The sequence below is a fragment of the Eucyclogobius newberryi genome, unplaced genomic scaffold (assembly GCF_026437365.1).
Source record: "Eucyclogobius newberryi isolate DKJ021-1_F unplaced genomic scaffold, fEucNew1.0.hap1 SCAF_19, whole genome shotgun sequence".
In the NCBI taxonomy this organism is placed as follows: Eukaryota; Metazoa; Chordata; class Actinopteri; order Gobiiformes; family Gobiidae; genus Eucyclogobius; species Eucyclogobius newberryi.
In genome coordinates, this window is record NW_027315823.1 from 26,259,105 (window position 1) to 26,276,179 (window position 17,075).

The window sequence follows — 17,075 nt, forward strand, 5'->3', positions numbered from 1 at the left end:
GGCATGGGCCATGCTTGTATCTGCTCAAATCAATGGAAGTCTATGGGGAGTGGGCGGGGCATCCCGACAGAATAGGGAGTGACGAGCGCGTAAGCGCTCGTAATGATGATTCCACCCCATGACGGCATCGGGAAGGCTTAGAGCTTTCAAACGATGTATAATTTGTTGTTATAGTGGAAACGGCTATATTGTTTTTGCTAAAAATATTATTATTTTTATTATTTTTCTTGTTCTTCTGCTTTTTGAGCTCTAATTTGACCCCCTGAACATGCTCAAAAACTCACCAAACTTTACCCAAAATTCAAAATCGGCGAAAAATTGTGTTTTTTCTGGGCCATTTTTTTTTGGGTTAAAAAATGGCGCGACAGCGCCACCGACAAAAGTCAAAATACATTGCGCCTATGGGAGACGCCCCGAGGTCAACTTTGGCGTAAAGCTACGAAATTCGGGACACGCATTCCTCTCGTGAGGACAAAAAAAAAATATCATTGTGGCCACGCCCCCAGACTTACCCTATGCCCGCAGTCTTCCTTTGAAAATGAAAACACACTGTGTTAGCCATTTTGTTCACGTCAAACTTTGACGAACTCCTCCTAGGGCGTTTTGCCCACCGACTTCAAAATCGGCGGACGTCCTCTGGACAAGTGGGGCATCTAAAGTTATTCAATTTTTTGAGATACCTTTAACGGTCTGTGTGCGGCGCAGCCGCAAAGTTGGACAACTTATTTTGGAATATTGCAGATCTAAAAATTGTTCCCATTTGATCAAAACAAGTCCGATTAGGACCAAATTTGAATCAGTTGTTCAACTTTCTAGTTTGGACCAGTTTATGATGACAAAATTTAAATGGGCGCGATAGCGCCCCCTACAGAGTGACCTTTAAATTAACATTGAAGGTCAAAAATTAGTTCTACCAAAATTTTCTAAACTTTACCCAAAATTCTATTTTGGCGTCCCGATCAAAAAAGCCAATCAGACAAATGCCTTAATTTTTACGGCGTAGTCGTAACGATGACATAAACCTCCCATGTTATCCCTATGGGAAAACCGCTAAATCTCTCGAATATCCACATTTTTCTGTTTCACACTTTAACGAATTCCTCCTAGTGCGTTTTGCCCACCGACCTCAAAATCGGTGTACGTCCTCTAGACAAGTGGGGCATCTAAAGTTATGCAAATTTTAAGGATAGCTTTTACGGTCTCTGTGCGACGGAGCCGCAAACGTTTCCCAGAATTCTGACTATTTGGCCTTCAGAGTGGCCTATAAACAGTAGAGTTTTTCCAACTGACATTATATTTTGCACAAAATTCTAATTTGCCATCCTGATCATAAAGTATGAGAGCCAAAGTCATATTTTGTACGGCGTAACCGTAGCGATGACAGAAACATCCCATGTTATCCTTATGGGAAAATCGTAGAATCGCTCAAATCACCACATTTTTACGCTTCACACTTTAACAAACTCCTCCTAGGGCGATTGTCCGATCAAGCTCATATTTGGGGAAAATCATCTACACAAGCGGGGCATCAAAAGTTATCCATATTTTTATTCCAAGTGTCACGGTCTCTGTGCGGCGGACCCGCACATTTGACCGACATTTGTGTTCATTTGCACTGGATTGGCCATGTCCAATGTGTCGCCGTCTGTCAAGTTCTTTTTTAATTCAACACAATAAGGGCGCCATCTTTATCAAGTCGAAAGCGCAGAGTCGGAAGGCCGGCGGCCCGCGAGGGCCGTTGGATGCCGCTTGCGGCTTTAATTAGGCCCGAGCGCCACAAGCTGGCGAGAGGCCTATTAATCTCGTAAGGCCGTGCGAAGCACGGCTGCGAAAGTGCGCACGTAGTGCGCACGAAATCGAGCGCGAAGCGCTCGCCCACTTCCAAACACTCACTAACGCACTTCTCCACTCATGCACGCCCCGTGCATACTAATTAGTTGTAGGAAAATGGAACATTACCGTTGTAAACGGGCGAAGCCCGTGCAAAAGTTCGCCCTAAACGAGCACTTTACATTGGGATGACGACCGCGAAGCGGTCGTCATCCCCATATAAAGCACTCATTTGCGCTAAGTAGCTCACGAATACGTTCCCCATCTCTTGCATGTTCCGTGCATATAAGCATGTAATGCAAAAATTGAACATTATTACTGTATAGAGGGCCAAAAACACAAAGTGGGCGGAGCCCACTCAAAATTATCGAAAGTACCCGTCAGTGACCAGGGACCCACACCATGAGGTAGGAAAGCGCGAGCGCTTTCCGAAAATGTATAGTTTATGATATTTGAAAAATGGGAAACATTGTTTTCGCATCGGAATATCTTTCTTTCTTTCTTTCTTTCTTTCTTCTTCTTCTTCTCGGGACCAACCCCCCTATTTTTCACCCAGTGAACATTGACGAAAAGTCACAAAAATTTGCACACCTCTAAAAATCGTGCCTCTCTACATTCTGGCTATTTCCCTTTTCTAAAATAAAAAAAATTGGCGCGTCAGCGCCACCAAATGTACCAAAAATGCATTGAGAGATGGGAAATGACCCAAAAAAAATCTGATCGTAGAATCATGAAATTTGGCGCAGAGGTAGATGGTGACAAGAGAAGTAAAAAATATTATTACGGCAACGCCGTCCGCCCAACCAAATGTCGGCCATATTGCTTCAAAAATGGCTAAACATGACTTCGGAGTTTTTCCAAACGTCGTACTTTTACGAACTCCTCCCAGGGCGTTGGCCCTAAAAAGCTGAAATTTGGTGAAAATGCTACTGAGGAGTGGGACATCAAAAGTTATCCAAATTACATTGATACCTCTCACGGTCTCTGTGCGGCGAAGCCGCAAACTGTAACTAAAATTTCAGAAATCTCCCATATTTAAAATTTCTGCCATTTGCGCAGATAAAGTCCGAATTGCATCAAATTAGAATCAGTTGTTAAACTCTTTGCCCTAAACCTACTTGAAGTGAAATAAATTCATTTGGCGCCACAGCGCCCCCTACAGATTTTATATGGAGGTTAAATGTTTAGTTTTGCGAAATTATATGAAATTTGACACACAACTCAATTTTAGCATCCCCATCAAAAAAGTCAATGAGACCCATGTCATAATTGTTATGGCGTTGCCCAACGATGACCGAAACCTTTCATGTTATTCCAATGGGGAAATCGCCAGAACATGTTTACACTTTAGACTTTCACAAACTCCTCCCAGGGCGTCAGCCCTATTAACCTGAAATTTGGTGGGACTCATCTTCAGGGGTGGACCATCAAAAGTTATCCACATTTTCATTCAAAGAGTCACGGTGTCTGTGCGGCAAAGCCGCACATTTTGCCAAGAATTCAAAATAAAATAGCTTTTTGATGGTAAAACAAAGGGGAGAAGATGTGACAGCGTCACAGATTCAGCAGTAGGCGTAATAAAAGGACAATTGGGGCGCGTTAGCGCCCCCTCCTCTTGCGGCGTGGCGGCGGTGTGGCGGCGGCGTGGCGAGGGCCGATCATTGCCGCTTGCGGCTATATTTTTTATTATTTTTCTTGTTCTTCTGCTTTTTGAGCTCTAATTTGACCCCCTGAACATGCTCAAAAACTCACCAAACTTTACCCAAAATTCAAAATCGGCGAAAAATTTTGTTTTTTCTGGGCCATTTTTTTTTTCGTAAAAAAATGGCGCGACAGCGCCACCGACAAAAGCCAAAATACATTGCGCCTATGGGAGACGCCCCGAGGTCAACTTTGTCGTAGAGCTACGAAATTCGGAACACGCATTCCTCTTGTGAGGACAAAAAACAAATATTATTGTGGCCACGCCCCCAGAATTACCCTATGCCCGCCATCTTCCTTTGAAAATGAAAACACGCTGTGTTAGCCATTTTGTTCACGTCAAACTTTGACGAACTCCTCCTAGGGCGTTTTGCCCACCGACTTCAAAATTGGCGGACGTCCTCTGGACAAGTGGGGCATCTAAAGTTATCCAATTTTTTGAGATACCGTTTACGGTCTGTGTGCGGCGCAGCCGCAAAGTTGGACAACTTATTTTGGGATATTGCAGATCTACAAATTGTTCCCATTTGATCAAAACAAGTCCGATTAGGACCAAATTTGAATCAGTTGTTCAACTTTCTAGTTTGGACCAGTTTATGATGACAAAATTGAAATGGGCGCGATAGCGCCCCCTACAGAGTGACCTTTAAATTAACATTGAAGGTCAAAAATTAGTTTTACCAAAATTTTCTAAACTTTACCCAAAATTCTATTTTGGCGTCGCGATCAAAAAAGCCAATCAGACAAATGCCTTAATTTTTACGGCGTAGTCGTAGCGATGACATAAACCTCCCATGTTATCCCTATGGGAAAACCGCTAAATCTCTCGAATATCCACATTTTTATGTTTTACACTTTAACGAAGTCCTCCTAGTGCGTTTTGCCCACCGACCTCAAAATCGGTGTACGTCCTCTAGACAAGTGGGGCATCTAAAGTTATCCAAATTTTAAGGATAGCTTTTACGGTCTTTGTGCGACGGAGCCGCAAACGTTTCCCAGAATTCTGACTATTTGGCCTTCAGAGTGGCCTATAAACAGTAGGGTTTTTCCAAATGACATGATATTTTGAACAAAATTCTAATTTGCCATCCTGATCACAAAAGTATGAGAGCCAAAGTCATATTTTGTACGGCGTAACCGTAGCGATGACAGAAACATCCCATGTTATCGTTATGGGAAAATCATAGAATTGCTCAAATCACCACATTTTTAAGCTTCACACTTTAACGAACTCCTCCTAGGGCGATTGTCCGATCAAGTTCATATTTGGAGAATATCATCTACACAAGCGGGGCATCAAAACTTATCCATATTTTGATTCTAAGTGCTACGGTCTCTGTGTGGCGGACCCGCAAAAATATGTCAGAAATGGGAAAACAGCGAAATCTCTGAAATGTTCACATTTACGCTTCACACTTTAATGAACTCCTCTGTGGGCAATAGCTCGATCAACCTCATATTTGGGGAAAATCATCTACACAAGCGGGGCATCAAAAGTTATCCATATTTTTATTCCAAGTGCTACGGTCTCTGTGCGGCGGCGCAGCAAATTTGACTGACACTTGTGTTCATTTGCACTGGATTGGCCATGTCCAATGTGTCGCCGTCTGTCAAGTTCTTTTTTTATTCAACACACAATAAGGGCGCCATCTTTATCAAGTCGAAAGCGCAGAGTCGGAAGGCCGGCGGCCCGCGAGGGCCGTTGGATGCCGCTTGCGGCTTTAATTCTCTTTGTTTTTGGGAATGCATCGCAGTAATAGCTTCTTTTGGAATATTGCAGAAATGATTCACACTGATCTAAAGAGCTTTGGGTCATTATTCATTTGTAAAGAGCGGCGTCGCAACTTGGAAACGACACCAAATGTTTGCCCGTGAAAAGGCTGATTAACATGATACAGAGTGCGTGTCGATTCTGCCAGTGCAGCACATTATCTTACAGGCTTAAAAACAAAAGGCCAATTGAGAAAAGGGAAGCAATCCATTAACACAATATTAATGAGGCCAAGATAATTGTGGAAGTCGCTTCTTTTTTCTTTTCTCATTATTTTATTTTATGTGTAGTTGAAAAAATAAAACATTTTGAATATCTTTTAGCTAGTAGACATGTTTGTTTGTTCTGATGCCTTGATTTTCTGGTTAAAAAAGCACATTTATTTAAGCGTTACTGTAGAATTCGAGATTGTGGAATGTTACTTAGTCTTGTTAAATTATACTAAAAAGACGCACAACGGGCTTCTACTGCGACATTGTTTAAATCTATGCTAAAAAAACATTTTGTTTAGCTGTGCATGTGACTGAAAGGATTTTACTTTCACTCTTTTATGTTTATTTGTGATTTTAATGTTTTTCCCTGTTTTGTGAACCACTTTGAACTGCCTTGTGTATGAATTGTGTGAACCTGCCATGCCAAAAATGTAAACATTTTGTCGAGCACTTTAAATACTCCGGGAATTTTTAGTTTGTTCATTGAGTTTCAGTTTTAGAAAGCCCATTTATTTTCACTAAATGTTACTGGAATTCAAGAATGCGAGTGATCTTTCATGTTTTCTACTGATCTACTGATATTTAAATGTTCTAAACACAACTTTTAGCTGTCGTACGGATGTCAGTGACTTATACACCGGCCATTTCAGGTAACTCTCAGCCTCGGAAGGACTTTGAAAAGTGTAGTCTGTCATTATCTACAAATGAGTGATTGATCTCCTTTTTCCTCGAGTGGATGAACTATGTGAATTCCAGGGAGCTTTGCCAGTCAAGGTGACTCGGACCACCATAAACCGCAGCCCTGACTGAGTCTAACCTCGGAGGGGCGTGGCCTTCACCTCCCTGTAATCTGTGGTCTGCGTCTCCGTGGAAACGTGGCCAAACAAATAGTTGGGAGCAGATGACACACAAATACGCGGCGCACACGGCACACACAGCCGCCCCCACACACACACACAAACACCAAGGTAATTCATCTGTAACACACAACTCGCACTGTAGAAATGTAGTTAAATTGAGTTCATCATAATTATCTTAATTTTAGCATAATATAGATTAGTTTATTTTGAAAGTATTGATTTTTTTGACCAGTTTTACTCATTTGTTTTAATCCATGTCTTTATTTGGACTGTTTAAAATACATTTCTTTAACTATTCAGTACATTTGTGCAATACATTTCTTTTCTTATAACTATAACAGAGTTGGCAATAATTTATTTTAGACCATTTTTAAAGAAAAACCTCACTTGTTTCAATACATTTTTCACTTGTTTCAATATATTTTTCACTTGTTTCAATGCATTCCTCTTCATAAAACCACAATGAGCAGCCGATGAAGTAAAACAATTGCACTTCAGTCAAAACACTTTAGGAATTAGGAACCAATTTAGATTGAAGTAACAAAAATAAATATTGGATTTAGTCTAAAAATCTTAAAACTAAAAAGAAACAAAAGAGTTCAATTGAAAAAAAAAAATGAGAGATCCAATGCTTACAATTGACCAGCGTATTTCGCAGTGTTTTCAAAAGCTAAATGCAATTAAAATGTTATGTTATGAACTTTTCACATGCAACTTGAGAAAAAAGATGACAAAATTATTCAGACTTTAAGTAATTTGAACTTTATATTTCTGTCGCGCCTTCGTGGTCAATCAGTAATGTGTAGGTGACGCCAGGGTGAAGGAATGCCTTTCAGAAATCCCCGTTGAGTGCCCTCCCTCACTGCTCCTTCCTCCCTTTCCTCCCACATTTCCTACAGACACTCGAACACACCACACCCCGCCAGTGCCAAAGAAAAGGACAAACTTCCACAAAAAAGTTTTGTTTTTACGTTGTGGATGGGACACGAATATTTCAGACGTCATAACTTTCAATAGCACGAGCACATAGATTAATTAAACAACAATAATGGAAGTTTCTTATCTTGTGGCCTTGTATTGTATAGTTTTAGACCACTGTGTAAGAGCCAAACGTATCGGAAATCAGATACTAATAAAAAACAAGATACTCATTTTCAACAGTTTTATAATTATCTTTTTCAGAACTAGTAAAACCACATAACATAAAGAAAGTACTTTTATTTTGTGTTGGAAATGTCAATTGCTTCTAATTCAAATTATTTAACCCAAACCCAACCCTAGTATTTAGTTTCAACATTCTTCTTTTTTTACAATCCTGATCCTATTGGAAATGACTGTTTAAGCCGTCCATTGGGTTGATGTTTATAACCTTAATAACACTCTTTACTGAAACACTCAAGTGGACTCAAATTAATTTCCTTTGCTGTTGTGCGACTGTCTAAAGCTTCTCAGTCATTTCTTAGTCACGCTCAACACTCCTGATTATAATGATTATAATCCTTAAAATACTACTAGATTAAACCTGGATTAAATCCTTTAATCCCGTTCTGTTACTACGATGAGTCATGACTATTATGACTTGCAATTAGAAGATTAAACCCATTAATACCTACGTTTATGCAATAGTAGTAGGTTTGTAGTTTTTTTTTAATTATTATTCAAGCGTAAAATGCTGAAACAATTTGAACCAAATAACCAGAAGAAATTGGAGCCTTATTCTAAAAATAAATGAGCTATTCCGTGTTTTGTGCGGTAGCTGTCCATAGGCTATAAACCTGTATTGTTAGCTTAGCCGCAGCCCAGCCCCATTCCTAAGCCCTGAGAAAAAGCAGCGGAAAGAATGAGCGCTTGAGCAACAGGTAAAAGAGACTCTGACTGTACCAACTGTAGCGCCGGTTTATTATATAGCAACAATCTTCTGTCTCCTGCAACACAAAAACAAACTGGTTCGGACCTCTCTCGTTTCCTCCCTGACTCATACTTAATAATGTAATATACGACGTGACCCATTTTAAATGCACTATCAAGTGTTCTCGTGACATTTACGGTGACATTTTCTCACACTATGCTTAAGTTTGTAGAGGGAGCGTTGCTTTTACTTGTATAGAAACATAAGACGCTACAGAAAGTTTAGACCGAAATTATTCATCATATCCTGCCTCTGGACATTGACCCAACCCTGAATCCTCCAAATGTGAGGAAAGAACAGATAAAGACCAGAGTAATGCAATACCAAGGCGGATGATCGTAAGGAAAATATGAAAAAATAATAATAATATTGTACCAGTATTTGTCACTTCCTATGGGGAAAAGTAACACATTTCAGACCAAAAACCTTTGGTTAAAATGTTGAAGTTTAAGAAAGGTTACACAGTGCTCCTTTTATAATGTCTTTACCACTTCATGCAGTTTTGTTTGTCTTTTTAGGTCACGTTTTGAAACATATGAAGCTACAGAAAGCTTAAACCAAAATGATTCATCTTATCCTGCCTCTGGACAATGACCCAACCCTGAATCATCCAAATTTGAGGAAAGAATAAATAAAGGCCAAAGTAGATGGACTTAGAAATGCACAGATGCAAAAATATGAAAAACAATATTGAAAAGAAAGGATCTGTCACTTAATATGGGAAAAAGTGAAACTTATTTTGGCCATGGAACCTTTGGTTAAAATGTAATGACACACAGTGAAACATTCCAGGCAATCGAATTACAGTGTCATGTAGGTGAAAGCACAGAAGTCATAAAAGTCATACGGGGTAAGCTCTCATAAGTGTTTGTACTTAATTTGTTTGTAAAATGTTTGTTTGACTCTACATTACCATCTCGAACTGTGAACTGAACAGAAAAGTTACATTATGCACCTTACATACACCGACTTTACCCTTTAAGTCTTTTTTTTTAAGTCCAGCTAGTAACTTGAAGAATTAAACTATAACAAACCAACATCTGACATTTCTGAACCCATAATATAGACATTGAGTCGCAGTGCATTCCTAAGGTTATGATTGTAGACCCGCTCTTATAGAAATGTTAATTGACGGTGGCGTTGCTTACCTTGGCACGATTCCCCGGTCGTCTCGTAGCCCGGGAGACACTGGCACTGGCCCACGGGAACCACCCACTCGCCCTCCGCCGTGCAGTAGATTCTCGGGGTGGTCGTGCTGACGGCGTTCGCCACACACGAGCCCTCCACTTCCCGCAACGAGTCCGCCACCGTCTCCGGGAACAGGGCCAGGCTCTGCACCGTGGACGGGCAGGTTTTGTAGTAGACTCTGACGGACAGCAGTGCCACACACGCGCCCATGTCCTGGAAGGCGAGGTAGAAGCCCTTCCTCGAGAGCGGGCCGACAGTCCTCGTCTCGGTGTTGACTTTGAGCGCGCGCCCCCTCGTGATCTCGTCCGGCGCGATCGTGGCCACTTTCCGGAACTGCCCCTTGCGGAAGTTCGTCCCCACGTCGGCGTCGGCCTCGGAAATGAAAAGGTTGACGGTTTCTTTGCAGGAGACGGACGCGCCGCCGAACGTATTGCAGTCCCGCACGACAAACCGGAGCTCCACGGACACGCGGGTCGTGCCGGGTCGCCTCTGGATGAAAGTGGTGCGCAGCCAATTGTCCTGTTCAGTAGAGTCTATATTGCAAATGCTGTAGGTGTAAAGAAGGGAGCCGTTCACAACTGTTTGGACAATTTCCCACTGCGGAAAAAAAAACAGGGAAAAGAAGAAATGATTAGTTAAAAGTTCAATTAAAAGTCAATGACAGGACTTTGTAATTGCAGGCCTTAAGCAGACTTGTAACCGCAGTGGAGCCCTATAACGTGCTGAGTGAGTGGTCTGCAGCGGTGGCTCTCAATATGGGGTATGTGGGGTAACTTCCTGTGGTATTCAATGTCTAGACTTTGACTTTTAATCTCAAGAGTGAATCCATGTTCTTACTTTTAGCCATGATTCAAATAAATAGTATTGTTGCTTTTAATCGTGGTTGAATATAGTCCACTCATGCCCTGGTTCGGACCTGGTTTCACTCCCAATTAGGATTGCAACGATTTATCGACTAATTGTGACAAAAACGCATGGGAAAAGACCATTTTATAACAAAAGTCAGTGGCATTATGAGATCAAATTGTCCAAAAGAATAAAACGTTTACACATAATAACACCTTTTCCTCCATAATTCACTTTATTTGTAACTATTCTCTTTCTAGAAGCCTTCAGACACCATATTGCAACTATTGTATTCAATTGTAAACCTAATTCAGTCAGGTTTTAGCCCTCGTCCTGGTGGTACATACAGGGAAAACCACATTATGAAGTGGTAATACTTCTGTCTACAGGGAAACTGACTTGGCATTTTCCCCACGTCAAAGCGATCCCTTGGACATGTGCTGCAGCGTCTTCGTGTGTGGTTTGAGTTTCCACTGACACACAAAGGCCAAATGTGCGTGAGGCAGACGCAAATCCAGCTAACGCGAAAACCGCAGCGAGTCAGCAAACACTTATGGCTGTTAAATGGGGTTTATAAGCAGACAGCAAAGGCACAGAAGAGCAACGGGCCGCAATTAAGACCGTTTTAAGAGAGGGAAGCAATGACGAGGGGCAAGATTAAAAACCTCCACTTTACACCTCACATGTCAGCACTCACCACCACTGGGAGGGATTACGGTAACTTTACAGCAAGTTTGAGTTTCCGTTCGCTTTGGGTTAAGCGGACAGATCGATCACGTAGCAACGGAAGAAACTGGCTTATGGAGCTAAATAGCAACAAAACCAAAACTACAGAAAAACACTCCCAACAAATGTTCATTCATCCACAAAACACAGGCTGTTTGTGACTTTTGTGAGGGGAAAACGCCTTAAACATCAAGTGAATGGACTTGGATTTAACATGCTGCATATTAGGCTTAACTTTAATATTCATAAATACTTTGATTGTTTTTTTTAGTTAAGAGGACAATTATTAGGGTGATGACTTTTAGTTCTGCTTGACAACTAAAATGACAGCATTGACTTTAACTAGTAGACATAAAACACGGTCCTTATAATACATAACCATTGAAAGATAAGATAAGATAACCTTTATTTGTCCCACATCGGGGGAATTCTAGTGTTGTAACATGTAACAAGAAGGAAAATGTAAAAATGTCATGATACATAACTGTTCCAAATTAGACTTAAATCTTATATAGACTTAAATAGAGTTGAGAAGATGCAGAATATATAATGATCACAGTTATGAGACATAGGAGCCTGTAGTAACTGACATTGCCGTGTTCAGATCTTTGGGACTGAACCATAACTGCAGCCTACACAGTGGAAGTGGCCATGTCCTGTTACTTATTTTAGCAGAAAGCCGCTGAACTATAGATAGAGAGATGTTTGACAGGAAATTTACTGTACTTCTTTAGACATCCGAATTAAGGGAACGCTCACGACGCTTCACACGGAAAGACAATAGTTTAGAAAAGAAAACAAGATAATCTGGTATTTGTTGTTTCCGCTCTGCTATTGTAAATTTAATCGTCAGCTTGAACCATGACACTTTAATGGCATTCATAATTGCTTTATGAAAGGCTCGCGTTAAAACGAGACAAGCTCAGCCCCTGCCAAACCTCATAACTGCCACTCATTCCTCCACCAGCAGAAAGTAGTTTCAGCGATGCAACTTTGCATTGTGACCAAAACCAAACTCTCACAAACAAATATGCGCTCCTCCTGAGTGTTCCTTTGAAAAATAGCCTTAACCTGAACTCTTAAAAATGCCTGTAGAGGTATAAATACTCACTCCGTTCTCAGATGGCAACGTCAGCCATCCCAGCTCTCCTCCTGAAGCTCTCATATCCAGCAATACTTCTGAAATGACAAAACAGGAAAACATAAGCATCAATCATAAAGTAGACTATATCTGGGAAGAGTTCGTCTCCAAAAAACACAAAGTGACCATTTTAGAGGCAACTTTTTTTGGGAAATCTATAGCCCAAAATGTAAAAGGACTTATTTTATCTGGCTGTTTTTGTCACATTTAACTTTATTTTATCTTTCAGAAAGTTCAATTTCGTAGCACCGATCACAAACTTGAGGAGGAACATGGTAGACCGCAGGAATGAAAGAAAAGAGATTAGATTAAATTTCATCGTTGTTTGGTCACAGTCTCAACGATCATGAAATCGTGATGTTTTTCTCACAAAAATCGTAACACTAAAACTAAATGTTATATCGTGACGTCCCTAGTGTAATTTTAAAACGCATTGCTGGTTTGCATTTAACCAAATGTAAATCACTGGAAACAAAATCAGTTTTGGCAATTGAACTCTTCACGTTTCCCAACAAATCCTTTCGAATTTATAGATTCATGTTGGTGATTTTTGTAACAGTGCGAGTTACAGCTGAATTATTTTTTTTTTGTGATAAGAATTGCAATTAGATTTGGGTTTTATTCATCGTATTCTGTTCCGAGTTCATGAGCATCGACAAAAAGACAAACTGTGTATTTCAGAACATGTTAGTACAGATCTAAGCTACAGAATTAGCAGTTTGTATAAGACAAGTACTTTGCCATTCGTAAAGAAAATATACTTTTTGCTATTGGTACCAATTGTGTCTATTCAAATTGTGATTTCTATTCGTTTGTGACAAATCCTGCTGCCCTAATACAAGTCTTACAAATATCATGATACAAAATAACAAGAGTGTTTAACTGATTAAAAGCAACTTGAGTGAAAGTCAAGACACATCACGTCACGTCTCATTTTCTCCCATTGAAAGTGTCACTCACAAGCAGAACTATAAAAGCCTTTCTTTGTTCTTGGGACGCGTTTAAGCCATAAATAATTGCAGATAACCATGTCCACAATTAAATAATCCTGGGTGATCCCGGGGAGGGCAGGTGCTTTATGGGGGGCACATGCCAGCCTTTGACGGCCTAATCAAGCATGTCAGGCGCATTCAAGACTCCATTCACCGTGTCCTCCAGACCCGAGCCGAACGGCAACAATCACCTACGTGGGCGTTTAAATTACCGTGACCAGAAAAGTACATGAAAAAGTACACACACAAAAAAAAAGCGTCTCAGTTTCATCCGGAGTAAAGGAAATAAAAAAGTTGACGAAGACGCACAGGTGGAGATTTAGTACGCGTAAAACTGTCACGGAGCGATAAAACTTGTCTTAACCGAGAAAGTACGGGGATGTTTGAAATATTTCCTTCACTCTAATCAAACTTTACATCACGACAAGCTGACATCAAATCATTTTAACACGTTTATCCAAAGCTGGAAACGCTACTTTTTCTCGTGCGTAATCGTGATCCGCGCACGGGAACAAGCCACGAGGACAAGGTTTTACTTACGTTCTTTTGACTGGAAACTTGACAAAACGTGGCTAAAGCATAAAAACAGGAATAAGTTAACGCCACGCGGCTCCATCTCGCGCTACTGTTTTGTCTCTCTTGGCCAAAGTTCGTTCCTGGCTGTAATCCAAAGTGTGCGCGCTGCCTCCTTCTTCCGTCGCTCTCGCGCCTTTGCCAAGTGGATGAACTGTGCCGGCGGAGCGCGCGTGGGCCGCAGTCCCATTCAGAAACAGGTGGCGTCATAGTCACGCCCCGCCCCCTCCCCGCTTTGGTCTGAGGAATGCGGAAATGCCGCAAGTTTGGACGGAACGGGGCGGGGCCAAGACCGGACGACCGCACCTGTTCCATTGACAAAAGGATGGAGACAACTGCGCTGTTTAAATTAGATGTAACAATGTAATGAATACGAGCGATGATGAAATAAAATATGATATAGAGATTAAACAAAACCCGTACAGATATCAAATATAGTATAATAAATCATACACGCAAAAAATATATTTGGTTCACTTTTCCGTCTGGGGTTTGCCTGGAATGTTTCACTGTATGGCATTGTATTGATCTGTTCCGTGGATCTGACCTGTAACTTGTCTCTGAGGAGATGGTTACGTTTAATGCCACAAGAAGAAGAAGAAGAAGAAGAAGAAGAAGAAGAAGAAGAAGAAGAAGAAGAAGAAGAAGAAGAAGAAGAAGAAGAAGAAGAAGAAGAAGAAGAAGAAATGATGAGTGACAAACGATGAGCGAAAACTAGTATTAAATGGCATTAAGGCTACATTCACACTTCAATTGATTTTATGAGCTGATTTTATCCCTGCTATGGACTTTTGTTTGGTCCTGTTCCAGTCCTTGTTTAGTATTGATCTAGTCCATTGTTTGTGCATTCACGCATATTCACCATCATCATAATTGGGACTAAACAAAAGTAGAACAGGACCAAACCAAGTCCACATCAGGACTAAAATGTCCTCAATTTAGGACCAAATGACGACAAGTGTGAAAGCTGCCTTAGTTTCTGGTTCAGTCCTGGTAGTCCCAGTTTTGATGTGGTGAAAGAGACTTCTACACACATATTACTGACTAATGGACTTCATTTCAATTAGATTAGACCTGTGTAAAGTAAATTTGGCATGCAATGACTGACACAATAGTTTAAATCAAACAATCCTGCCGAAATTGACTGCAGTGTTTATCAGTATCCTCTGGTTCATTTCATTAGAGGTTGAAATCTAATTACGTTGCGCTGCTTTCCGTGTTGTTGGTTAAACTTTTTGTGCGTGCCTAATGTCCAAATCCTGCGCTCCTCGCCCCACGTCTTGTCTTTCCCACGACTGGTAAAGGAGGGGTCAAGTGGGGGCTGTCGTGGTACGAATATATGACTGCTAATGAGACAATCCCAATGAAGGACCTTTTGCATGTGGCTATGAATATGTCAGCCGCAATGACGACCAGACAATGGCATCACCTAGCAACTCTCATCTGGAGGAATCCTGGAGTCAAATATGGTCTACGAAGCAGGCCGCGGACTTGGGCAGAAGAGACCCTCGACATGCAAGCACCTCCGCCTCCCCCAAAACCCTAAAATCCTGACCCCACAAAAAGTGAACCAAAGCAGAAGACATTGTGCTGTCCAACGGAACCACGCACGCACATTAATCATACAACGGGACGGGCTGAGGGACGCTCCAGAGGAAAACAGATTAACAAGTTAAGTGTGGGTTTTATTGATGGCTCTCTGACCTCGAAATGTCACTGCGCTTTAACAGGTGGTAATAAATAATAATGAGTTAACATGAAAAATAGTCGGAGATGCTGCGTTGTGCCTCCGTGTTTGAAAAGATGTTGCGTCAATCAGAATCAGAACTGCTTTTATTCGTCAAATTGCAAACATGCAGACCGACCAGCAGAAGAAATAAAGTTGTTTAAAGTAAGGTTGGTTGATTGTTTTGTTTTTTGAGTTTGATTGATTTCGAGAATGTTAAGAATTGTAAAGCTAACTTCCCCCTGTTCACACACTAATCAGTATTGAACTAAAGATGAAACAGGATTTAACCAGGGCTAAATCTAGGATTAGATTAGGACCAAATCAGAAGTAATCCATGTCCAAACATGGATCAGACCACGACTAAACCTATAAACCAAACCTAATCAATAATGAAGCTTTAATGTATTTATTTTGATTAATTTTGAACTTTTTTAATATGGTTTCGACTTAGTAAATGCACAGAAGATCATGCATGTCATTTATAAAGTGCAATATAGTCTTGAAAATTGTTAAACATCATTTCGAGTATAGATTTGGATTATAAGCACATTTTATTACTGTGCTACAGGTTCTGTTATATGTTTTTGTGTTTAAAGTACCTTTTGATATGTTTTCAATTTAGAAAGAACCTCGAGAAGAAAAATCCGATCGGTGCAAACATATATTTCAATCAAAGGGCTAAACCTCTTTGTCACTCATGTTGATAAGCCATATATGTAGATTAAGCCGTGCTGTAAAATGCATTATCTACAAGCCTTCAACTATAAAGCAGGCGAGAAAAGAAGTGAAACTAAAGTTTGTCGCTCAACACTAGGAACAGTTGACACCAGGGTTTAAAAGATGCCTCTCACTTCCAACAATGCAGCGCACTTTGTTTTGGAGAGTGTTTGCCACTTATCCAGGAGAACTTCCATCTTAAGTACTTTTCGTAATAGCTTTGATACTTGTTGGAGTGCGACGCTGAGGTGTTATGCCCTCGAGTGTGCTGACGCTGGGGCCTGGCAAAGTGGTTTCAGTTGTGTACCTCTTCTTGAAAAGTGTCAGAGGTCAACACCCTCTCTAACACACAAGTATGCAAATGCTTTCATTACAATACAAGCTCCTCTCTATGCAGCTAACAGCCAGTGCATGTGTCCTTCTATGCGACCCCCACCCTCCCCGAAACACCCGCCCCTCGCCCCTCTCAGGTCTCCAGCCGAGTGGTGACAACACAAAAGTCCTTCTCGCTTGGGGGCTGGGACTGCATTTTGTGGGTCAGTGCACAGTGGCTGAAGCAGCACCTCTCTCCTGTGTCCCGGGACCCCTCCTGCTCCTGCTCCTGCTCCTCCTGCTCACGCCGCCCTAATCTCAGCTAGAGGCCTCACGGTATCAGCAGAGAGGGGCTGGTTTTGTGTCGTGCCCACATGAAATCCACCCACAGTTTCCTTCTGTTCCCGGTGAGGGCTCGGCGCTTGTTAAGATGTGATGGATTTGCAGAGCCCCGAGCAGACAATGGGACAGTTTTTGAAGTAAAGTTGCACAAATAATGCACTGCCTTTAATTAGGGGGCGGTATATTGGATATCGGTGCTGTTGGTTCCCCCTAAATATCGATATAG

General features: G+C 41.2%; 1 protein-coding gene across 1 annotated transcript in view; it reads right to left on the minus strand.

Moving 5' to 3' along the window:
• epha2a (eph receptor A2 a) overlaps positions 1-13,875 on the minus strand; it is a 28,497-nt gene extending 14,622 nt beyond the window's left edge. Inside the window, exons 1-3 of the mRNA XM_072452501.1 lie at positions 13,717-13,875; positions 12,155-12,222; positions 9,432-10,068 (exon numbers count right to left, since the gene is read on the minus strand). Of these exons, the coding sequence (XP_072308602.1) occupies positions 9,432-10,068; positions 12,155-12,222; positions 13,717-13,792 (781 nt within the window). The 5' untranslated portion in view covers positions 13,793-13,875. The remainder of the gene's footprint in view (positions 1-9,431; positions 10,069-12,154; positions 12,223-13,716) is intronic.
• Positions 13,876-17,075: the final 3,200 nt, after the last annotated feature.